This window comes from Macaca mulatta, chromosome 16 (assembly GCF_049350105.2).
Source record: "Macaca mulatta isolate MMU2019108-1 chromosome 16, T2T-MMU8v2.0, whole genome shotgun sequence".
NCBI lineage: Eukaryota > Metazoa > Chordata > Mammalia > Primates > Cercopithecidae > Macaca > Macaca mulatta.
In genome coordinates this window covers 49320805-49347136 of record NC_133421.1, presented here as the reverse complement: position 1 = coordinate 49347136, position 26332 = coordinate 49320805, and the positions used below count along the sequence as shown (strand labels likewise).

Genomic DNA, 26332 nt, shown 5'->3' with positions numbered 1-26332 from the left:
TAATAATGCCTTGATCTTGCCAACATTCCCCAGTGTGAATTTTTACAATTTGAAGATGATTCACCTTGAGACACATCACTCTAACAACTAGCATTCCTAAGAGTGCTTTGTTTTCATGTGTAAACATCCAGCACAATTATTATACAGTATCCTTTCAAAAATGATTACAGTTTCACAACTTTTGTGTAACATTATCCAGAGTATGTTCGGTGTATATTTAAATATGACAATATCTCATGAAAGCAAATTTTTAAACTATTTAAATGTAATACTTTTCAACAAGAAATAATGATGTGAATATAAACTAATCCAATATATATGAATTTAGCCCAGGCTTGCAATATTGGTTTATCCATTAATTTTCTTAGCCCAGGTGTTTGTTTAGTGGGAAGTCATCTCACGAAGTGATGATAGATGTATTTTACTCAGAGCTGGTTATAGAAGCTCTTGTACTTTTCATGCTCAAAACTGTTTGGTTAGGAACCATTGCCTAGAAAGCGGGGAAAAAAATCACCATTCAGTAAAATTATTCCTGACCTTTCAATAGAAGCAGCACTTTCTAAAAGCTTTAATGAACAAATTAGAACATTAAAAAACCCAGGTAGAAACGAATTTTATTACAAAATTCTTTTTTTTTTGAGATGAAGTTTCACTCTTGTCGCCCAGTCTGGAGTGCAGTGGTGCGATCTTGGCTCACTGCATCCTCCTTCTCCTGAGTTCAAGCGATTCTCCTGCCTTAGCCTCCCAAGTAGCTGGGAGTACAGGCATGCGCCACCACACCTGGCTAATTTTTGTATTTCTAGTAGAGACAGGGTTTCACCACGTTGGGCAGGCTATTCTCAAACTCCTCACCTCAGGTGATTGACCTGCCTCGGCCTCCCAAAGTGCTGGGATTACAGTTGTGAGCCACCACGCCTGGCCATAAAATTCTTATTGAATAATTTTAGATGAGATTTTTTTTTTCTCTAAAATGGGGATCTTTTACTATGCAGACTATTTTTTTTTTTTTTTTTTTGAGATGTGGTCTCCTTCTGTCGCCCAGGCTGGAGTACAGTGGAGTGATCTAGGCTTTGGGCTTACTGCAACCTCCTCCTCCTGGGTTCAAGAGATTCTCCTGCCTCAGCCTCCTAAGTAGCTGGGATTACAGGTGGCTGGACCATGCTCAGCTAATTTTTAGTAAAGATGGGGTTTTGCCACGTTGGCCAGGCTGGTCTCAAACTCCTAAGCTCAAGTGATCCGCCCGCCTTGGCCTCCCAAAGTGCTGGGATTACAGGCATGAGCCACCAGACCCGGAGAAAACCATTGTTATTAATAACACTCTGTGGTACATCCTTCCAAGATATTTTTTACAAACTACTTTTTAAATTTAGTTATACTTACCCATAGTACTTTGCAAACCACCTTTTTTCACTTAATAGATATCTTTCCAGGTCAATAATACAGCTCTTCATAATTTTTAATGATGACATGGCATTCTGGTCATAGTGAAACAACACAGAAGTAAACATGACAGTTGTTTCCAATTTGGAGTGATTATAAACAAAATGTTTGGTGATTTTTTTTTTTGGAGTAAATTCCTAAAAATTGAAATTATTGGATTTAAGTGTTGAGATATTTGATAATTTTATGTATCTTGCCAAATTGCTGTGAGAGTAATACGAATCAGTATGCAAATTTCCATGGCTACCAACAGTGTGCAAGAGTCCTCCACACTTTCACCTGCTCTGTGGACAATCTGTTTCCAATATTTGCCAGTTAGATAAAATACAAATTCTATTTTATTGTTGTAAGTTAAATATCTTATGCCAGGTGTGGTGGCTCATGCCCGTAATTCCAGCAGTTTGGGAAGACGAGATGGGTGGATCACCTGAGGTTAGGAGTTTGAGACTAGCCTGACCAATATGGTGAGACCCCATCTCTACTAAAAATAACAAAAATTAGCCGGGTGTGGTGGTGAGCGCCTGTAATCCCAGCTACTTGGGAGGCTGAGGCAGGAGAATTGCTTGAACCCACGGGGTGGAGGTTGCAGTGAGTTGAGATCGTGCCACTGCACTCCAGCCTGGGTGACATAGCGAGACTCTGTCCAAACAAACAAACAAACAAACAAACTTCTATTACTGATGGAGTAACACATCTTATACATTTAGTGACAACTGTAATTTTCTTCATTTTTGAATTACTAGGAAATGTATGCCTTTTCCCTGTTTTTCTATTTAAGTATTCATCTTTTAAAAATTAATTTGTAAGAGCCCTTTATATAGTGAAGATATTAGCCTTTTGCATATCATATGTTGAAGTTTATTCTTTTTTTTATTTTAAGATGGAGTCTCACTCACTCTGTCTCCCAGGTTGGAGTTCAGTGGCGCAATCTCAGCTCACTGCAACCTTCGCCTCCTGGGTTCAAGTGATTCTTCTGCCTCAGCCTCCAGAGTAGCTGGGATTACAGATGTGTGCCACCAAGCCTGGCTAATTTTTGTATTTTTAATACAGACGGGGTCTCATCATGTTGGCCAGGCTGGTCTCTATCTCCTGACCTCAAGTGATCTGCCCGCCTTGGCCTCTCAAAGTTCTGGCCTTGAAGTTTATCTTTTAACTTAGTTTATGTTATGTGGTAGATTTGTGGTCAATTATGTGGTGAATTATATTAGCCTTTTTACTGAGTTTCTAGCTTTAGTGAGTGCTAAGAAAGGTCATCTTCACCCAAGAATATGAAATAATATCTTTTCTTTTCTTTTTTTCTTTTTTTTTTTTTTTTGAGAGGGAGTCTCACTCTGTCACCCAGGCTGGAGTGCAGTGGCGTGATCTCAGCTCACTGCAAGCTCTGCCTCCCTAGTTCACACCATTCTCCTGCCTCAGCCTCCCTAGTAGCTGGGACTACAGGTGGCTGCCACCACACCCAGCTAATTTTTTTTTTTTTTTGTATTTTTAGTAGAGACGGGGTTTCACCATGTTAGCCAGGATGGTCTCGATCTCCTGACCTCGTGATCTGCCCGCCTCGGCCTCCCAAAGTGCTGGGATTACAGGCCCGAGCCACTGCACCCAGCCATCTTTTATTTTCTTCTAGTGCTTCAATAGTTTTGTTCCATTTATTTTTTATATCATTTTAATTGATAAGTGATTAAAAAAATTTTTTTGAGACAGAGTCTTGCTCTGTTGCCCAGGCTGGAGTGTAGTGGCATGATCTCGGCTCGCTGCAATCTCTACCTCCTGGGTTCAAGCGATTCTCCTGCTTCAGCCTCCTGAGTAGCTGGGACTATAGGTGCACACCACCATGCCCGGTTAAATTTTGTATTTTTAGTAGATATGGGGTTTCACCGTGTTGGCCAGGCTGGTCTTGAACTCCTGGCCTCAAGTGATCTGCCCATCTCGGCCTCCCAAAGTGCTGGGATTACAGGCATGAGCCACTGCACCCAGCCTGATATATAACTAACATACATTAAATTGTACATATTTAAACTATATAATTTGACAAGTTTTGACGTATTTGTTACCCATGAGGCCATTCATCATCTCAAAAAGTTGTCTCATGCCTCTTCATAGATCCCCCTCCCAACTCTTTTTCTGCAACCCCTTACCCCTCGGTCCCCAAACAACCACTGATCAGCTTTCTGTCACCATAGATTAGCTTGCATATTCTAGGATTTTGTATGAATGGAGTCATACAGGCATACAGTATGTATTTTTTTTTGTCTGGCTTCTTTCACTCAGCATAATTATTTTGAAATTTCATGTTGCACATAACAATAGTTTACTTTCTTTTATTGCTCAGTACCATTCCATTGTACGGATATGCAAAATTTGTTTATTTGTTCACATGTTCATGGACATTTGGGCAATTTCCAGTTATTTGTTATAACAAATAAAGCTGCTATGAACGATCATGTACAAATCTTTGCATGGATGGATCCTTTCATTTCCCTTGGGTAAATACCTAGGAGTGAAATGGCTGAATCATATGGGAGGCATATGTTTGACCCTTTTAGAAACTGTCAAACTGTTTTCCAAAGTGATTGTACCATTTTACATTCCTGTCAGCAAGATATAAAAGTTTAAGTTCCTCCACATTTTTGTCGACACTTGGTATGCACAGTCTTTTTGATTTTAGCCATTATAGTGGGTATGCAGTAACATTTTATTGTGATTTTAATTTGCATTTCTCTAATGACTAATGATATCGAGCATCTTTTCATGTGTTTATAGGTCATCCATAGATCTTATTTGGTGAGTCTGTTCAAATCTTGTGCTCATTTAAAAAACTGGTTTGTTTGTTGTTGAGTTTTAAGAGTTCTTTATATATTCTGGATTCAAGTTCTTTATCAGATATATGCCTTGCACGTATTTCCTTCCAGTTTGTGACCTTTCATTCTATTAACAATGGCTTTCAAAGAACAGAAGCTTTTAAGTTTGATGAATCAAATTTGTCAATATGGATCATACTTTTGGTATCATATCTAAGACATTTTTCCTTCACTCTAGGTTACAGAGATTTTTCTCCTGTATTTTTCTCCTGTAATTTCCTTTAAATTAAATGTAATTTAAAGTCTGTGATGCACTTTGGGGTAATTTTTGCATGTGATATATGAGGTATGAGTCCAATTTTATTTTATTTTTGAATCCAATTATTCCAGCAACATTTGTTGAAATTAGTATCTTTTCTCCACTGGATTGCTTTTGTGCCTTTGTCAAGAATAAGTTGTCCAGGCTAGGCATGGTGGCTCATGCCTTTAATCCCAGCACTTTGGGAGGCTGAGGCGGGAGCATCGCTTGAGCCTAGGAGTTTGAGAACAGCCTGAGCAACATGGTGAAACTCTGTCTCTACAAAAAGTACAAAAAGTTAGCCAGGTATGGTGGTGTGTGCCTGTAGTCCTAGCTACTCGGTAAGCTGAGGTGGGACAATTACCTGAGCTCAGGAGGTCAAGGCTGCAGAGTGAGACCCTGTCTCAAGATTAAAAAAAAGGTTGTCCATATATGTGTGGGTCTATTTCTGACTCTATATGCTATTCCACTTACTTGTCTGTACTTACAATACCGCACTATCTTGACTATTATATCTTTTTAAGTCTTGAAATCAGATAAGTGTTAATCCTCCAACTTTGTTCTTCTTTATAAAAATTGCATTGACCATTCTAGGTCCTTGACATTTCCTTATGAATTTTAGAATTTGTTTATCTATTAATACTAAAACGCTCATGGTAATTTTGAGTAAGATAACATTGGGAAGATTGATATCTTTAAAATATTGGGTCATCCAATGTATGAACAAAGTATATCTCTCCATTATTTGGGTCTTAATTTCTGTCAGCAACGTTTATTTTTATTTTTATTTTTTTGAGACAGGGGCTCACTCTGTTGCCCAGGCTGGAGTGCAGTGGCATGAACACGGCTCACTGCAGCCTCCATCTCCCAGGCTCAAGCAATCCTCCCACTTCAGCCTCCCAAGTAGCTGGGACTACGGGTATGCACACCACACCTGGCTAGTTTTTTTTTTTTTTTTTTTTTTAATTCTTAGTAGAGACGAGGTCTTGCTATGTTGTCCAAGCTGGTCTTGAGTTTCTGGGCTCAAGCAATCCTCCCAGCTTAGCCTCCCAAAGTGCTGGGATTACAGGTGTGAGCCACTGCACCCAGCCCTCTCAGTAATATTTTATACTTTTAATAGTATAGGCCTTGTACATTTTTGTACACCTTTTGTCACATTTATTCTTAAATGTTCCATATTTTTATAAATATGCTGTATTTGTGTTACAAATATGTTGTTTTTCATCACAATTTCTGATTGTTATTAGTATATAGAAATATGGATTTTTGTATATTGCTTTTGTGTCCTGTCACCTTTCTAGACTCACGTTAGTTCCAGTAAAGCTGTGTATATTGCATTGGATATTCTACATGGATGGTCATATCATCTGTGAACTTCCTTTCTAACCGGATGCTTTTTATTTCCTTTTCTTGTTTATTGCACTAGCTAAAACCACTAGTACAAATGTTAAATAGGCATGGTGAGAGGAGACAAACTTGTCTGGTTTTTAATTCTAGGGAGAAAGCATTCCATCATTCCTCATTAAGTATGATGTTAGAAGGATATTTTTTGTAAATGCCTCTTACCAAATTGAAGAAATTTTCTTCTATTCTCATTTGCTGAGAGTTTTTTTTGTTTTGTTTTGTTTTGTTTTTAAAGCAGGAATGTGTGTTGGATTTTGTCAATTGCTTTTTCTGTGTCTATGAGATGATCTATGGTTCTTTTTCAGTTTGTTAATATGATGATTCACATCGATTTATTTTTTAATATTGAACCATTCTTGCATTGCTGGGATAAACCCAACTTTATTGTGATGTATTCTTCTTACATTGATGGACTTGACTTCCTAATACTTTGTTTAGAATTTTTACAACTTTGTTCATGAGGAATATTGATCTGTAGTTTTCTTGTGATTCTTTGATGGTTTTCATATCAAGGTAACACTAGCTTCATAGAATGAGTTGGGAAATATTCCCACTCTTCACTTTCCTGAAGGAGTATGTATAGAATTGATATTATTTCTTCCTTAAGTGTTAAGTAGTATTTGCACTGGAGTTTTCATTATGAAATTTTTTTTACAGCTTCAGTTTTGTGGATAGATATAGGGCTATTTAGATTATCTATTTCTTCTTGAATGAGCTTTTATAGTGTGAGTCTTTCAAGGGATTTTTTCACTTAATTTAAGCTGTAAAATTTATGGGCATAAAATTGCTCATAATAGTCTCTTATTATTCTTCCAATGTCTGTAGGATCTTTAGTAATATATTCTCTTTTATTCCTGATTTTGGCAGTTTGTATCTTTTATTTTCTTGATTAGAGTGGCTACAGGTTAATCAATCATATTGATTTTCATAAAGTACAAGCTTTTGGTTTTATGGATTTTCTTCATTACTCTCTTTCATTTTATAGATTTCTATTCTCTTATTGTTTCCTGTCTTCTTCTTCCTTTGAGTTTAATCTGATCTTACTTTTCCAGTTTCTTAAGGTATGAGCTGAAGTCAATATTTTGAGATCTTTTTCCATTCCTATCATAGGCTATTAGTCCTAAAAATTTCTCTCTAGTCAAAATAATTTCTAATTTCCTTTGTGATTTCTTCTTTGATTCACTGATTATTTAGAACAATATTGTATAATTTCCAAGTACCTAGGCATTTTAAATAGCTTTTTCTATTACTGACTTCTAATTAAATTGCATTGTGGTCAGAAAACTTACCTTGTATGACTTAAATAATTTAAAATTAATTGAGACTTGTTTTATGGGCCAGAATATGGTCTCTCTTGATAAATGTTTCATGAGCACTTGAAAAGAATATTTATCCTGCTGGTGTTAGTCGGACTGTCCAAGTTGGTTGACAATGTTATTTCAGTCTTGAGTGCCTTTTCTGCTTTTCTGTCAACTTGTCATATTGGTTACTGATAGAAGGGTTTTGAAATATCTTATATAATTGTGCGTTTGTTTATTTCTCTTTTCAGTTTTATCAGGTTTTGGTTCATGTATTTTGAAGCTCTGTTATTAAAGGTATAAATTTTTAAGATTTTTATGTCTTCTTGATGAATGGAAATAATCTGGGCCTTGAAGAGTAAGAAGTCAGATAAGCAGGAGAAATCATGGGCTCACTGAGGTTAGGTTTATTCAGACACATTTGTTTTCCCCTCTACTTCATTCCAAAAAGATTTAAGATGGGTAGTTATTTAGCTCCTTCTATATTCTAGATATTAGAATAATGTTCTTCAGAAAATAAACTTTTACTGGTAATCTTATGGCAAAAATACATTGTACATAGGGACCTAGTGCATACGCTTATTTATATATATTTTATATATGTATGTGCATATAAAAAAGTTTCAGGCCAGACACAGTGGCTCACACCTGTAATCCCAGCACTTTGGGAGGCTGAGGTGGGTGGATCACTTGAGTTCAGAAGTTTGAGACCAGCCTGACCAACATGGTGAAACCCTGTCTCTACTAAAAATACAAAATTAGCCAAACCTGGTGGTGCATGTCTGTAAACCCAGCTACTCGGAAGGCTGAGGCAGGAGAATAGCTTGAACCTGGGAAGCAGAGGTTGCAGTGAGCCGAGATCGTGCCATTGCACTCCAGCCTGGGAGACAAGAACGAAACTCCTTCTCGAAAAAGAAAAAAAAGTTTCACCCATACACACCCACAAACACACACACACACACACACACACACACACAAAATTACCCTTACTATATGTGGTATAGTCTGAGACTTTCTCTTCTCTTCCACATAATTTTTAAAAACTAATACTAGCCATAACCCACTAATTTGATTTAATGACCAATGACTAGATTGCAACTTGCAGGTTGAAAAAGGCCCTATAAGGATAATAGAAATATGAATAACACATAGTTCATGTCCTCAAGGAACTTTCATTGTAATGACAGAGGCAGACACATAAACAGACACAGTTCAGCACAACATAATAAACTGTGCTAGGACACGGGGCGCTGTGGGATGTTAGAGTTGGTGAGGTGAAGAACAGTGTCACTCGTGTCCTAGGCCAAGGGAACCACGAGGGAAAAGAAAAAGAGCTTCAAGTTAAAAGTAGAGAGTAGTGGGGGAAAGAAGCTACAGATATATAGAGAACTAAGTCACTTAGGGCTTTGTATGAGGAATTTGGCCTTCATTCTGCAGGTGATGAGAAGCTATCAAAGCACTGTAAGTAATGAGGTGATACAATCAGATTCGTGATTTCAGGAGATCACTCCAGCTGCAGTGTGAAACGTAAGAGAAGGATAAGACTGGGGACAAGAGGACTAGTTAGGAAGTTATTGCAAAGGCCCAGGGGAGAAATGATAAGAGTCTGAACTAAACTGTAGCAGTGATAAGAGAGGCATATTTTAGAGACTGAATGAAAGACTTGCTGATTGAGTAACTGATTTAGTATAGGAAGTAATGGTAAGGGTAGGAGAAGAAATTACGATGTGATGACTCCCATCCATTCATTCAGTCATCTGAATTGAGATGCTTCTTAAAGAACTTTTATAAGTCAGGCACTCTACTGGGTGCTAGCAATCCACCCAGTATGGAGTGGTGAGCAAAGCAGATGTGATTCCCATTCTTTCGAAGCTAACAAGCATTAGGACATCATCTGTACCTTGTCATGTACAAGGACAGACATTATCTGAATAATTTTAAAAATAGGTATGTAAAAATTATAACTATTCTGAAGGAAAAGAGTAGTGTTTAGATTAGGAGATAAGAAAAGGCCTCTCTTTTTTTTTTCTTTTGAGATGGAGTTTCGCTCTGTCACCCAGGCTGGAGTGCAGTGGCTCAATCTTGGCTCACTGCAACTTCTGCCTTCCTGGTTCAAGTGATTCTCCTGCCACAGCCCCCCAAGTAACTGGGACTACAGTGCCTGCCAGCACACCCAGCTAATTTTTGTATTTTTAGTAGAGATGGGGTTTTGCCATGTTGGCCAGGCTGGTCTCCAACTCTTGACCTCAAGTGATTTGCCTGCCTCAGCCTCCCAACGTGCTGAGATTACAGGCATGAGCCACCATGCCAGGCCAAAAAGGCCTCCCTTAGCGACACTGTAGGTGAGACGGGAAGAGTAGACAGGCAGGCAGATAATTGACAGGGTAGAAGTAGCCTGGGTGGAGGGAGTTGCATTTTTGAGGCCCCGAGATAAGAAAAAGCTTAGTGTGTTCAAGAAATGAAAAGGGGCCAGGCACGGTGGCTCATGCCTGTAATCCCAGCACTTTGAGAGGCCGAGGTGGATGGATCACAAGGTCAGGAGTTCGAGACCAGCCTGACCAACATGGTGAAACTCTGTCTCTACTAAAAATACAAAAATTAGCCAGGCACGGTGGCACGTGCCTGTAATCCCAGCTACTCAGGAGGCTGAGGCAGGAGAATCGCTTGAACCCAGGAGGTGGAGGTTGCAGTGAGCCGAGATCATGCAACCCCACTCCAGCCTGGGCGACAGAGTGAGACTGTCTCAAAAAAAAAAAAAAAAAAAAAGAGAGAGAGAGAATGAAATGAAAAGGAGGCCAGAGTTGCTGGAGCTCAGTGAGCAGGCAGGGAGAATATAGTAAAACAAGGCTGGAGGGATGACAAGGGCCAGATTATGAAATTTGTTACAGGCCTTCTTAAGGATTTTTAATTTTCTTCTAAAAGCAGTGGGAAGCAAGAGTTTTAGACTGAAGAATATCATGATTAGATTTGAATTTTAAAAGACTGATATGCTTGCAATATGGAAAATGGGTTAGATTTGAGGATGACAACAGTGGAAGCATGAACACTCTTGCAGTGGTCTGGGTAAGAAAAGATTGCATATTAAAAAAAAGCTTGGCCAGGTGCAATGGCTCATGCCTGTTGTAACCCAGCACTTTGAGAAGCTGAGGTGTGAGGATTGCTTGAGCCCAGGAGTTTAAGACCAGCTTGGACAACACAGTGAGACCCCGTATCTAAAACAAAACAAAACAAGAAACAAAAAACTAGTCGGGTTTGGTGATGCATGCCTATGGTCCCAGCTGCTTGAGAGGTTGAAGCGGGAAGATCACTTGAGCCCAGGAGCTGGAGGGTGCAGTGAGCTATAATTGTGCCACTGCACTCCAGGACCAGAACGAGACCTTGTCTCAGAAAAAAAAAAAAAAGCTTGGCTTAGAGGTGATGTCAAAGTAGCTGTATACAAAGTAAATAGAGTCAAGCTCTGTTCTGGATTAAAATACACAGGACTGAGTGAGGAGGAAAATGTGTGGGAAAAGGGATATTGAATTAGAGTTCTTTGGTTGCTAATAATAAAAATCAAATCTGACTGACTTAAACAAAAAGGGAATTTTAAAAATAAGGGTATTGGACAACTAAAAAAACCAGGTGGAGAACTAGGCTTAGTAATGACAGGGGCCAAGTCAGTAGTAGCTAATTGACAGTTTCACTGGGCTACTGCCACTGGAATGAAATAGGTCCTACTGATTTTTCCTGTCTCACTGCACTTGTGACTCGAGTGGGAGGAAGGAAGAACCTTGTGTAGGAAGGAAAGAAGTTTAATATTGAGTTTGATGGGGCAGAAAACAGGAAACTACTGTCTAGACTTAGAGATGGCTGGGAAGCTGAAGTCAATTGCTTTGATAATAGGAGAACTAAAGAGAAGTCCCAGAAAAGGCACTCCCAGCTAGCTGAGTTTAAGCCATACGGTTGGCTTTTGATAACCAAGACAGTAAGAGTTACAGATCTTATGGAAGGAGCATATAATTGCATCTGAGAGCCCCATCAGCTTTCATAGAGCAAGGACAAGGTATCTTGATTTATAGTACTCAAAATTTAGTAAAGAAAATCCTCACCCCCCAAATGTTAAGGTGATGTTAGGGAGGAAGATTGAATTTGGGATAGCCAAAGAAACATCAGATGCCCAGTATAGAGGGGGAAGTCTAGGACGACTCCCTTTTTTTTATTTTTAATTTTTATTTATTTATTTGTTTGTTTGTTTGTTTGGAGATGGAGTCTTGCTCTGTCGCCCAGACTGGAGTGCAGTGGCACGATGTTGGCTCACTGCAAGCTCCGCCCCCCGGGTTCCCGCCATCCTCCTGCCTCAGTCTCCTGAGTAGCTGGGACTACAGGCGCCCGCCGCCACACCCGGCTAATTTTTTGTATATTTAGTAGAGACGGGGTTTCATTGTGTTAGCCAGGATGGTCTCGATCTCCTGACCTCGTGATCCGCCCACCTCAGCCTCCCAAAGTGCTGTAGGATGACTCCCTTTCTCAGACAATAGAGCTCTTGGACTTTACAAACACAAATATCTGGTTAACCCTCTTTAACAGTTAAGAGTCCGAATGACAGAAACATAAAAAACATCTTTACTCAAGGACCTGAGCTCTTGGCAGACTTTCTAGCTGAAAACAATTCAGCTATTGGGGGGTGCCCTTCTACAAATGAAAAATCAATTTTGGGACAAGATAAAGTACGGTTCCAAGTGCATACTAATGGGTTGGCGGCCAAGTACTTCTAACTTTCTGCACTTAGAGCCCTATTTAACTCTCTTAAAGACTGAAATACATCTTCTTTAGTTCTATGATCAAAACTATTAAATTCAGCTTCTCAGCGACCTCTAAGTCTAGATAGCATTTCCCTGTTTGTTGTCTGCTCCACCAAACTCATTATTAAACTTCTTTCCTTTCTACACAGTGTCCTCCCTCTCTCCCTTCCTTTTCTTCCTTCTCTGATCCAAGTAAGCAGTACTGTAGAAGTTGAGGTCTGAAGCATGTGGTATTGCATAGTGGTACACCATTGAGAGGGATAACTTTTAGACTTAAGGACCTGCCATCTGCAACCAAATAACATCTAGAGAGTTGTGCATCTAATGTTCCACTTAGTGAGCATTAAGGGCGAATGCTATTGGTACCGTGGTCAAAAGCCCAACCATTAGGAGTTCCAGAGAACAAATTCAATGTGGAAAATCCTGTAGTATTTAGAAAATTGGAATTGGTTCTCTAATTAAGTGATGATTAAATCTGTGATCCTTTTTGAAGACATAGCACTACTATCTTGACACAGCTCTGGAAGTTGAAGATTTGTGAAGATGAGCCTGGATACATGGGAATTATTCTAATAAGCTGAGATCTTTTAACAAACATCTTGGGACAAAACGAACGTGGAAAGACTTATCCTTCCTAGTTAAGAGACTATGATCTTTTGATCTCCGATCCCACAGTCACCTGTCAATGCAACACTTAGAAGCCATTTCAGATACCTTCTTAAGATTGCAGCTATCTGTGGATGGGGTCTGAACCATGCTTCAGCTTGCCCTATTCCCTTACCTTGTATTGATCTTGTCCCTAATTTTGTGCCCCAGTCTGCCTGCTGCTTTAGTGAGTTCCAATCTAAATTAATTCCATTGTTTGTACATTTTTTGATTTTGCTGTTTTGCAATTACCTTTTTTCTGGTCCCTGCCATTTGACCATGCCCCTTGCTTAATTTTATCACAACCCCAATTTATCTACACCATAGAGAAACTAATTTAATGTCTCCTAGTATTTGTAGGCAGGTCTAAGAGCAAAGCCTACACTGGTTAATAACTTCCCACCGGTTTTGAAGATCATCAGTGCAATTAAACCAATGAACACTTTTTAAAGGATGTAATGCCTGAAAGTAATATAACTGGCATTGAAGCGGAAGACAATACAAAGAAAAGCCATGGTTCTTGCCTTCAGATAGCTTACTGTCTAGTGAGGGAGACAGCAATAGAAGCAATTAAATACAATGTAAGTTTAAATTGGAAAACAAGTCCAAGAAGCACCTGGTTATACAGAGAGAGGAGTACCCAGATGAGAATAGGGAAGACTTCATAAAGCAGTTGGAATGGGAGGCCAAGGCAGGAGGATTTTTTGAAGCCAGGAGTTCAAGACCAGCCTGGGCAATACAGTGAGACCCAGTTTCTTAAAACAAACAAACTCAAAATAAGAGCAAATGTTTATATAGTATCATATACCAGGTACAGGTACTGCTCTGAATGCTTTACATATATTAACTCATTCTAAACTATTTTAATATATAACTATAGATGGAAGAGCGTAAGTCAAACACAAAAGCCTAACTCATAAATTCTTTCTCATCTGTAAAAGGGGTTAGACAAATATTATTATCTCCTTCTCAGAACTGATCAGAAAACTATCTAGAGTAGACTGATTGGAGAAGTAAGCCAGGTGGCCGAACAGAGATACCCAGAAACAAGATCTTTTACTATGTTTATTCTCTGTACTACAAAAAGTTAGATTATGGAGCCACTTTACCTACCTATAATTGTGCACTTACATTATTTTACTTATAAATCTCAACAAGTAATACAGGATTTGTTTCCCATTCAAACACGATAAGTATTTGAGAGTGTGTTGCTATAGACACAAGGAAAGTATAAGAGAAAGAAAGGGCTACTTTCCCCAGCCACAAGCACAGGAAAAAGCCCTAAGCCCTTGGGTAGAGGCAACAAAAGCAGGAGTTTAGTATTTCATCACAGAATCCAAGAGAATAATCTCCAATTATACAGGTAAGGAAGACAAGACACTTAGACCATTTGTCTAATGCTATGGAAGGAGCTGGTATTGAGCAATGGATTAAATCTAATTCAGCTAATATATTTGATCAGATGCAGTTAGAATAACTTTTCAGGTTTAGACTGAGGGACTCAGGTTGCTAAATAAGCAGGAGGTAGAACGCTTGGCTCTGATAATTGTGGTTAATTTTGAACTACTGTATCCTGCCTATAACCAAGCAAGCTGTCATTTTGAAACCAGGGCCAGCCCTTCATTTCCATTCACAATGCTGTGAACCCCTGAGGCATACAAATTAAAGCTGGCCACTTATGGAGATCTCTTTGGGACCACTTATATGAAATGACGAACAGGGTTAAATTCTAAAAAATTAAATCCAAAGAGATTTCCCAGAAGTTATGCATAAACCGTCATTAGGTACATTTTCCATTTTGAATACTTGTGGATAGGAGCCAATAGGATGGTGAGGCCAGCATCGCATACTGCAATATGCTCGGCACTTAAATGCTTTGTATTTGAATCTTTCATATTTTTGGCTGGGCATAAAGCAGCATCTTTCAAGCCAAGTAAGAATAATACTGAAAGAGAGAAAACTTAGGTTAAAAAAATACCTATTTTATTTTTTATTATTTATTTCTTTATTTTTAGTAAAATCTTTAATTTTAAATTAGAGAAATTTTCTAGACAACATGAAGGTTTAGCAATTTTCTAATGAAAATCAGAAATTCATTTGGGATAACTGAAACTTTAAAAAAATTCACCTAATTTGAGGATGGTGAAATACGACAATTTCAAATAAAACAATTCTCTCTCTTATGCTACATGCCAATGAGCCAGTTCTATGGAAGTCTGCTTGTTGGACTTTATTTTGTTAAAAGTTAGTTAGAACCTTCCTCTGATTGTAGTTCTAAACAATTTTTAACATAATTATCTGAAATTGAGTAAGGCAGAGAGCTTTTGAGATCTTTTTTTTTTCCCTGATGTTGTTGAATCTTAACAGATTATAAAACATTTTCAAAAAAAGTTTAAACAAAATAATCGAAGCAGAATACTCCTATCAACCAAGTCAGTAGCCTTTGCCACCAGCTTTAAGTGTGTGTCTCTTCTTCCAGGTAGACATAGCTGGCATTGAGAATGAAGAGAAACGCTACTGTCTATTCATGGAACTCCTGGGATCTAGAAAAATACCAATTTTAACAAGACACTAGAATCATGTGATGCTTTGACACCTATCCCCAAGATTTTATTGCTTGAGAAGAAAACATATGTATCTTCTGCTTTGGAAGAAATATATATATTCCTATGCTTCAGACCTAAGCAGTTTTGCAAAGAGAGATGATATGAATACATACTTGCAATAGCTTAAAAGCCAGTTGAGAAAGTAATATAAATTGGAAGGGATGGAAGGGTGATGTGCCTTCTTTCTATGTTGCTTTGTTGTTGCTCACTCTGAGAAAGCGAGACCTACGTAACGTCCTTGGAAGGGTGATGAATTGAGAAAACTGTCTTCTGGTAGATTTCTGAATTTCAGTGTAATCACGCTGGGGTGGCGGGGAAGCTTTCCATCAGCAGTCACTTTACAGACCCAGTGTGTTATCAGGACACAGACTCTGGCATCTCCTTAGACAGACATCCAGGAAACAAACAAGGGATAAAGAAAAGCTCGCAAGCAAGCACTTCGGATGCCAGCCGCCCCGGTCCAGCCCTCATTCTATTCCTCCTCACTGGTTATGTTAAAGGAAAAATCGGATACCATTGAAAAACAAAATCCTCATGACCTTCATACATTCAGACTTTATAAACGGAGGTGGGGATTTCAGAGCAATGACAGGAGTTTTAATAAAGGAAAACATAATACCAAACTAGGAATTTTAAAATCAAGGAAATGCTCAGTGTTGATGAAAGGTACGGCCGTGGAGATTTAAGGAACTGGAGGGAACTGATTTCCCATGGAGGGTCCTCGAGCCTCTGGAAGCATTCTTTCCCTGGCATCGATGTTGAACACGATCCCATTCTTTTTTTCCTTTCTTGAAATTCCTGGCAGAATTTCTGATTTGGCAATTGGGACTAATTACATTCTCTTGTTCACTGCAATTCAAAAACTGCGTTTCATTTTAAAACACAAAACTTATGCCTATCCAGAATTACTGTATTCCCACTATGAATCAATTTGCTGTCATTAGGTTTAAATCAAAAGATATCTGAGTCTCATAATTTTAGTTCAAATAGAAATTAAATGACTAAAGTTTAATTTCTCAAAAGATGATGATGCCAATCAGTTCTCAGCTCCTGGAATTCAAGAGACAGAAAATTCACTCGGCCTGGCTACAGCTCACTGGAAAACGCACTGGGATTTTGATTCGTTTTGTTTTCTTTACTTTCACATTTGCCCAGGTCAAGTTAGGCAACATGGGGTAGGAAGAAGAGAAAACAGGGAGTCAGGGAAATGTGGGCTTTCTTCCAAAGTTTCCAAAGTTTGTCACTTACTTAGCCAAGTGACATTGGACAAATTATCTAACCTTACTGAGCCTCAGTTTTGAAGTTCATATAATGGAGATAATAATACCTATTCTACATTCTTCATAGGCTAATTGTGAGATCAAAACAAATCATGTGATGGAAAGTTCTATATAAAGAATAAAGAAGAGTCAGGCTGGGCGTAGTAGCTCATGCCTGTAATCCCAGCAGTTTGGAAAGCCAAGTCAGGAGGATCACTTGAGCTCGAGAGTTTGAGAACAGTCTGGGCAGCAAAGTGAGACCTCCTAGCTACTTAAAAAAAAAAAAAAAAAAATTAGCTGTGCATGGTGGCTTGTGCCTCTAGTCCCAGCTTCTCAGGAGGCTGGGGAAGGAGGATTGCTTGAACCTAGGAGATTGAGGCTGCCGTGGGCCAAAATCAGTCCACTGTACTACGGCCTGGGTAACAGAGTGAGACTCTGTCTCAAAAAGGAAAGAAAAAAAAAAAGAGAATAACGAAGAGTCCAGGTAAAAAGTCTACTCCCAGACACAAAGGTAGAGATGGCTATTAAATAATCACTGCCAGGAAAACAATCTGTTAGTGCTGTTTCTTTACTTATTAATTTCCAATGACTTCTTTTTGACTAGAGGATAAGTTGGAAACACTTTATCATGGCATAAAAAATCTTCAATAAATTCTATGGCTTATCTTTCACCTTTTTCACCTTCTCCTACACAGACATTCGTCAACCTTCTTAATCTTCCGCAAGCAAACCACACTCATTCATGTTGCCAACTCTTTGCTCATGCCATTCCTTCTGCCTGCCAGGTATATTTTTACTGTCTGTGAAGACTCAGATGGAAGACTGGGTAAGAAAAGATGGCATTTTAAAAAGCCTGGCCAGGCACAGTGGTTCATGCTTGTAACCCCAGCACTTTAGGAGGCCAAAGCAGGAGGATCGCTTGAGCCCAGGCACTCAAGACCAGCCTGGGCAACACAGTGGGACCCCATCGCTACAAAACCAAAATACAAAACATTAATTGGGCATGGTGGCAAGGGCTGGTAGTCCTAGCTACTTGAGAGGCTGAGGTGAGAGGATTGCTTGAGCTCGAGAAGTCAAGGCTGCAGTGGGTCATAATGGCACCACTGCACTCCAGCCTGGGTGACAGAGTGAGAGTCTGTCTCCAAAAAGAAAAAACAAACAGACTCAAACGGAAGGCCATAGAGAGTAGTGGCTCCGCGTGGTTGGAGTAAACTAGAGGTATATCAAATTTCTGATCTGTTTGTTGTTAGATTGCGCAAGTTCATTTATTTATCTGGACCTCAGTTTCTTTATCTGAAAAACTGGAAGTATAATGTCTAGCTCATAGGATTGTTGTAAAAATTATACGAAATGATATAAGTAAAGAGCATATTATAATGTCCCATACATAGTAAGTGGTCAATAAATGGTAGCTATTTTTATTACTATATTGAAATGTCTCCTTTTCTATGAAAACTTTCCTGATGCCCCAGGCAGAGTTGTCTCTTTAGCTTCATAGCACTTTTTAAAAACATACTCTAATAACACTATGGGAACATATCATATATGGCCCTTGAAATGCCATGCCTGTTCTTTTATTGATTGATTGACAGTCTTTTTATGAATTATAATAACTTCAGAAAAATGCTGAACTGTAAATGCACATTATCACAGATAATTATGAAGTGAAACTCATGAGACCACCTGTGCTGGATCATTTTATTTCAAACTGATTAACCTGGGAACTGTGTTTCCCAGAGTCCCCTTCCAGGCATGGCCACAAGAGCAGCTTGTGTGAGATTTGGGAGGCAGAGGTGAAGCAGCAGCCCTTCTCTCTGCGAGTTGCTGTGGCGGGTGTGGACACAGACAGACGCACAGGTCTCACAGGGTCCAGGTGTCCTTGCTCTTCTCTGTGCCACACACAACTCTTCTTCCCAACAGCAGTCCCAGGCTCATGACCAGATGTTTGGCTGCAGACCCACAGAAGCAGCAGCTGCCCACAGACTCCTTCGCTAGCCAAAGGAGTCTGTGCAGTCTCATTTCGGCAGCTGGATGCACTTGGTTTCTCAGTTGGATCAATTGGTGACTCCACTGGTCCTTCAACTTCCTCTTGAGGTGTTACTTCCCCCAGCTCCTCCCACAGTGGTGTAAGGTCTAATTCCTATAATAAATCCCTTATCCTATGACCCAAAGAGGTTCTGCTTCCCTGATTGAGCTGCAACTAAATACACCATTATCCAGGTCAAAAACTAGAACATCACTGGCACCCCAAAAGTCCCCTTTATGTCCCTTTCTGATCACACTCCTCTCTTTTCTCCTAGAGGTAATCATGATCTGACTTTTATGATAATCATTCTCAATTTTTCTTTCCTTCTTTCTTTCTTTTTTTTTTTTTTTAAGACAGAGTCTTGCTCTGTCACCCAGGCTGCAGTGCAGTGGTGTGATCTCAGCTCACTGCAACCTCTACCTCCCGGGTTCAAGCAATTCTCCTGCCTTAGCCTCTTGAGCAGCTGGGATTACAGGCATGCCACCACACCCAGCTGATTTTTGTTTTTTTTTTAGTAGAGGTGGGGTTTCACCATGTTGGTCAAGCTGGTCTTGAATTCCTGACCTTGTGATCCTCCTGCCCTGGCCTCTCAAAGTGCTGGGATTACAGGCGTGAGCCACCACACCTGACCAACAATAAGTTTTTTAAGATTTATTAATGTGGCTGTGTGCAACCTAGTTTACTAATTTTCACAGTATGCCACAATTTATATCTTCTATTCTTTTTAAATGGTTTGTTTATATGTCTCTGTTTCTCATTTGATGAACAGAAACTGTGTCTTACCTATCTTTGCATGTTCCTCCCATTTAACATGCTCAACCCAGCATATAGCACGGGATTTGCCTATCTCAGCTAGGACTTCAACACTGAATTACAACTCTATTGTGTTTCTTTAGTGATCATTTTCTTCCTTCTATGCAGCACCTATTCCAAATCTTTTCCATCATACATAAACCTTTAACTCTCTTGCCTTCCCCTCACTCTCAGCAGACAGCTTCTCTAACCTCTTAGAAAAAAATAAATGTCACCAGATAGGAACTCCTTTGACTTTGTGCTACCAAACCTAAAAACCTACCTGCACCCAAATCCATATTTTTCTTCTTTCCTCCTATTACAATGAAAAGGATGTCTTTCTTGCTATTCAAGATTAATCGTTCTATATGTGCCATGGATTTCATTCTTGCCTCCTTGGAACCTTCACTGATCAACTTCGCTCTTTCATTTGTATTTAACTACTCCTTCTAGAATTTAAACATGCTCAGGTCTCTTCTTAGGAAGAATATGTGTTTACCATATTCATATGCCAACTATAATTATGTCTTCAGCTACTGCACTGTCTCCTCCCGCACAGTTAAACTTCTTGTAAGAGTACTCTGATTTAATCCAATCTTTCCATTTCTTCAATTCCTACTTCTCAGCTCACTGCAATCTAACTGCCTTCTGAACCATCCCCTGTAACTGAAGCAAAAACTCTCTTAACGTATATTTAGCTAACATAATACAAATTGACTGATACTGTCTGTTGCCTTTATAAAACATATAGGCAGTAGCACTATAGCTAACGTGCTACTGCCTAGTACATACATGGATTTTTGTTTTTTGGTTTTCTTTTCTATGGATTTTTGTTTTCTCTATGTAGTTATAGGCTTACCAAGAATCAGTTGTGTTTATTTAACCTATTTATGCCGGGCATTCTTATTACTATAATTATGTAATTTAACTGATTATTACATATACTCATTATATAACTGTTATATGAAATGTAAATAGAAAAAATAAAATAGTTGTTTCTGTGCAAATTAAATTGAGTGGTTTGGAAAGATTTACAATTTTCCACTTAATTGGGGTGAGCAAGAAAAGATCGAGGGAACATAAATATCTAGGATTCTGCATTCAGACTGCTTCATAAGCACCTTTGAGTTCTTGGCTAAAACAGGGAATGAGAGACACTACCTTTATGGATATGATTTATGTGAGAAAACCGAGGCTGAATTCCAATAAACAGATCATACTCAAAGAAAGGTTTAGGGCTCCTATCAAAAGATTGGCAAATAAAGGTACAGTGATATGTTTTCAGTTAAAATAGCATGTTAAATAATGTAAATTTTAAAAAATGATTCCCCAATTTAGTCACTTTTTCAATGAACTGACCAATAAACAATTCCCAAGTGCCACTCACACCACACCACTCAGACCATGTAACTTACAGTTTCTAAATCCAATAGATCCTTTTCCATTCCAACTTGATTTGACCTCTTGGCAATATGTAACACCGTCGACAAATGTCTTTTTAAATGCTCTCTTTTTGCTTGCCTCTGCCACAGGCGCGCCTCACGCTCTTGCTCTCTCTCTCTCTGCCGCCATCTTGCTTCCGCGTTCCCTGCACAAAATGCCCGGCGAAGTCACCGAAACCGTCCCTGCTACAGAGCAGGAGTTGCCGCAGCCCCAGGCTGAGACAGGGTCTGGAACAGCATCTGACAGTGGTGAATCAGTACCGGGGCTTGAAGAACAGGATTCCACCCAGACCACCACACAAAAAGCCCAGCTGGCGGGAGCAGCTGAAATTGATGAAGAACCAGTCAGTAAAGCAAAACAGAGTTGGAGTGAAAAGAAGGCACGGAAGCTATGTCCAAACTGGGTCTTCTACAGGTTACAGGAGTGACTAGAATCACTATCCGGAAATCTAAGAATATCCTCTTTGTCGTCACAAAACCAGATGCCTACAAGAGCCCTGCTTCTGATACCTACATAGTTTTTGGGGAAGCCAAGATCCAAGATTTATCTCAGCAAGCACAACTAGCAGCTGCTGAGAAATTCAGAGTTCAAGGTGAAGCTGTCTCAAACATTCAAGAAAACACACAGACTCCAACTGTACAAGAGGAGAGTAAAGAGGAAGAGGTCGATGAAACAGGTGTAGAAGTTAAGGACATAGATCACAAGCAAATGTGTCGAGAGCAAAGGCAGTCCAAGCTCTGAAGAACAACAGTAATGATATTGTAAATGCAATTATGGAATTAACAATGTAACCATCTGAAAGCAACTTTTTTTGTTGTCTCAAAGGAGTAACTGCAGCTTGGTTTGAAATTTGTGCTGTTTCTGTCACGACTTCTTACTGGAAAAGAAAAGAAAAGAAAAGAAATGCTCTCTTTTTTTTGGTCTCCAAGCACCGTACTCTCCGGATCTACCTTCTTCCCTAGCTTATTCTTCAGTTTCCCTTGTGGTCATCTTTTCTCCTACCCAGTTCTTAAATATTAGTGCATCTCAGGGGTCTTTCCGAGGCCTTGTGTTCTTTTCATTCTGCACACCCAACATAGGTGATCAGATTCATTCCTCTTGCTGATGATCCTCAAATGGTTTCAGTCCCATCTTTGTCCCAAGACACAGACTTGGATATCCAGCCACCTACATACCATCTTTCCTTGGATACTCTCCCAGCACCTCAATCACAGCATAGCCAAAAGTATACTCATCATCTCTCCTCCACTGGATAACTAGAGCTCCTTCTGCAATGTCCCCAGCTCAGTGAAAACCACCATCATACCCTTCATTCCCAAACCAGCTCCTCAATACTCCTCCTTAACTCTTCCCTAACCTTTAAAATCTCTGACATCCAATAAATCTTCAAGTCCTATTACTACTACCTCCTGAGCATTTCTCAGATTCATGCACTTCTCTGTATCTCTACTGCCATCATCCTCTCCCAGATTTTCCTAATAACCTTCTAAACCATCTCTCTACCTCCAGTCTCTCTTCTCTCTGATCCAATTTGCAGCCAGAATTGCATATCCCTTGTTTAGTGTATGAGCAACTGAAATAGTCTGAACTCTTCATGTGGCTTATTAGATCTCGTATGGTCTGGCCTCTGCCAGTCCTCTGCTATTCCCTTAAATGCTCTGGTCATACTGAACATCTTTCAGTTTCTGCAACATCATGCTCCCTTGCCCTCAAGCGTTTACACATGTTGTTCCCTCTACCTGGAACATTCCTAGTCATCTTTCAAATCTTGGCTTCAAAATCATTTCCTCAGGAAAGTTTACCCTAATCCCTAGACTAGGTTAGGTCTCTCTGAAATATGTTCTCATTATGCCTCTCTTTGCTGCAATTACTTGTTTAGTATTTGTCTTCTTAATTGGATGAAGTCTCTACGAGAATAGTGGCCATGTCTTTCCTATTCACTGCTGGATTCCTAGCCCAGTTCCTATCGAGTAATAGGGACTCAATAATTGTTGAGCAAATGAATGAAAGAACAAATCGACAATAGGTAGCCCTCAATAATTGTTTGTTGGATGAATAGTCTTAAAAACAAATATACTATTAAATATAACCTGCTGTCCAGAGGAGAGTTGCCCTCAGCAAACTCACTGCCATGAGATATGTTATGCCAGAATCTGAAATTCTAGAGTTCTTTTTGGAATTGCCTTCATAACATGTGATATGTTCTCCTAAATACTCTAGATAGTGGCAAATATTCACACTTTGAGATTGGATTTTATTTTGGAAGCAGCAAAATCATTCAGAGCCAAAATGGGTGATCAAGCTGGGTAACTCCACCAGAGGTGAAAAATTAATTATGTGTGACTATAAATTAATGAGTCTGAGTTTTCTATATGGCTCATAAACTAGGTCATAAGGCAATTCCAATAGAGAAGTTCCCAAAGTGTTTTGATCTAATGCAGGATTGTTACAATGTTTGTACAGCTTCCTAAGGGAACTCCTTTGTAGGGGGTATTGCTCATTTGATGTATACAGTCAGACATTTTTCAAAAATCTTGTTTCTTTTAGACACACTTTTATGTACATATGAGCTTTCTCCAAGCTTCAGCAAAAGCATAATATGGTAGAGCCCATAAATTAGAAGCAAATGTTACTTATCATCCTCATTATTGTGAATACTTACAATAATACGCAAATTATTGATCATCAAAATTTGGCCACAGGTCACCACAAAACAAAGTTACTTTAGCCCACCTACTTCAAATACCTGCAACAAAATGTTATGAAATGTAGATAGTCCTGTGCCAACTAAGATAGTTCTCCAGGGTACCAACCACTGTGAGATTGGGTTGGCACTGTTCACTGAAGTTAATGAGTGAGTCCAAGGTTCACGGCACTGATGGTGCCTTCACACTCTGGTCAGAAGCCTTGAAATATGTATTAATGGTCATAAAGGAAATCATGAGCAAGAACAGAACTAGAGAAATCTACTAAAAGCAGCAATAATAGATCTCATTTAGATCCCCCACTATGAGCGAGAAATTATGCTAAGCTAAGCACTTAATATGCAGGTGTTATTTTTCATTTTAGAACACAAAGCTAAGAGAGGTTGATGATACTCATTATCATACATCTCTCAATTAGAAGAGCTAGACTGAGAACCCATGGTCTACATGATTCCAAAGCCCATGTTCTTTCCACTTCACTCAAATTATGTAATGAACTGGAACGAGGCCACTCTCATATGCAAAAATGGTACATTTTTAGATCCCACCTCTATCACTGTAATTCTTTTTGTGCCCATTTTTTCAGCAGTGTCTCAGTCTTCTGGCAGCTTTACCTTCTTCAAAATGAGCATCAAAGTTTTCTGTTGGGTACCTTTTCCTCAACTTTTTACTATAATGTTGAGCATTTTCTGGCCATGTTCTTGACTTTCCTTGAAGAGCTATGCCAACCTTCTAACTTCATTGCCCCCAAAGTTGTTACTCCCCATCCTTCTCAGATGATCTTCCCCATGGAAACTGATTTTCCATGATCTTTACTTCTTGTAGAATGGCAGGCACATTCTTGAAGGAAGGCACCAAGCCTTCCCTATGGGGAATTTTTCTTGCCACTTAATAATTGAGTCTGTTATGGGGAAGGGTGGGGTGGGGATGAGGGTCGATGGAATATTTCTAGTTACTAAATCTGATATCTGTATCTTGTTCAAGTACAGACTCCAGTGTGGATCTGGACCTTGCTACTGGACTCTGTCAGTCTCTAGGGAAGGCATCAGCTGCCATAACATTTTTATCATTTCTCTGTCTTGATTATGCCATTATGTAGATGGAACCAAATTCAGTTACCACTTTTAACTAGGTGCCCTCGATGAGGTTCTTGGAGAGAAACATGATTCGTCTTGTGTAGGTAGGCTGGCACATTATCTCTGTTTTCCGGCTTAATAGTAGCAAAAAACTATGATGCAAGAGTCTTCAGTGCCCAGTGATAGGGAAGCATCCAGCTAAAGAAATTAGTAAGACCTTGTGTCATGAAACTCTGTGAATCCATTTTTTCTACCTGTTGACAAGTTAGCATGCTTTAACCTCATCTCCTTGTGCGTTGGACTTCATAGAGTTTATTTTAAGGTCCGTAGAGTCTGTTTCTAGCTCATCATTAATTTTAATCCTTCGTCTATCCCTTGCCATTCATCGTGATTTATTTAATTATGTATTATAAGCATCTCTTGAGTCACCTCTGCTCATACAGATCTTTTTTGGGCCCAAAAAATAATATAGAATTTTACAAGCCATCCTCTATTCTCAAAGATCCTCTTATATTGTAATGAGGAGGGTAAACACATGAAAAAAAAAAAAAAAGTACCTAAGATAAATATTTCAAAGGATATAAGAAATAATTAGAAAGAAAACATCCAGGTGTGGTGGCTCACACCTCTAATCCCAGCTCTTTGAGAGGCTAGGTGGGAGGATCAGTTGAGCCCAGGAGTTTGAGACAAGCCTGGGCGCATGGCAAAAACCCATCTCTACAAAAAATATGAAAGTTAGCTGGGGGTGGTGGCATGCACCTGTAGTCTCAGCTACTCGGGAGGCTGAAATGGGAGGACTCCTTGAGCCTGGGAGGTCAAGGCTGCAGTGAGCTGTGATTCAGCTGCACTCCAACCTGGGTTAAAAAAAAATAATAAAATAAAGTAAAAATAAAAATAAAGAAAACATGCAAATAAGAGAATTATTAGGAGCCTCAAATTGTTATTTTAGCAGACCTCTTTTTATCCATGTATTTATCTAACATTTTGCTCAGAGCAGCTTACACTATTGTTAGTCTACTAGTACTAATTTTCCAAGGTTTCTGCAAAGTGATTTAGTAGCAGGAATAATTATTCTCATTAAATACACAAGGGAAATAATCAGAACAGGATTTGTACAAGGTCTCATGACAATTATAGAAAAGATATTTAGATGTCTTGACTCCTAGCAATTTACTAAAAATAAATAGATTTCTAGGGAGATTTGGCCACATGTTTCTTCATTATCTGTTAGTCTACACATTTCTTCTTTACATCTGTAAAGCTTTAAGTGTGGAAAACAAATTCCAGGATGTGATAATTAGTGATAAAAGGGCTAAGGATTATCAAGAAAGAAACCCAAGAAGAGAAACATGCACAAAATGTTGAAAAAAACTAGCAATGATTTTTATACTTGTTTTACTCTAAATCATCATTTTTTGAACTTTTAACCATGACTCACATTAATAAATACATTTGATCTTAAGACTCAAAGTTGCTGTCTTCACTGTGTGAAATGTACCTTTGCCGTTATGTCTATTTCAATTTTTAAAATTCTGGTCAGGACCCAATAAATGGGTCAAAATCCATAGATTGAAAATTCTTGCTTTAAATTGTCCACAGCTAAAAAAAAAAAAAAAAAAAAAAAAAAAAAAAAAAAAAAAAAAAAAAAAAAAAAAAAAGTATGAGTTAAATGACAATATAGGTTAGTCCAAGCCAACTTTAGTAACTTGACATGATCATTTCTTTTCCTCACTGACAAATATATACTTTAAAAAACAGAGA

General features: G+C 38.9%; 1 protein-coding gene and 1 long non-coding RNA gene across 2 annotated transcripts in view; both read left to right on the top strand.

Annotated features, from left to right (window-relative positions):
- The window catches only part of LOC144335491 (uncharacterized), a 207592-nt gene that overhangs the window by 75994 nt on the left and 105266 nt on the right, over positions 1–26332 (top strand). The gene's annotated exons all lie outside the window — the stretch shown is intronic.
- NACA2 (nascent polypeptide associated complex subunit alpha 2) lies at positions 20888–24036 on the top strand. The gene is given in 3 exon segments (XM_015120021.3): positions 20888–21176; positions 21179–21484; positions 21487–24036. Coding segments are annotated over 3 exon segments (633 nt in total). The 5' UTR covers positions 20888–20944; the 3' UTR covers positions 21582–24036.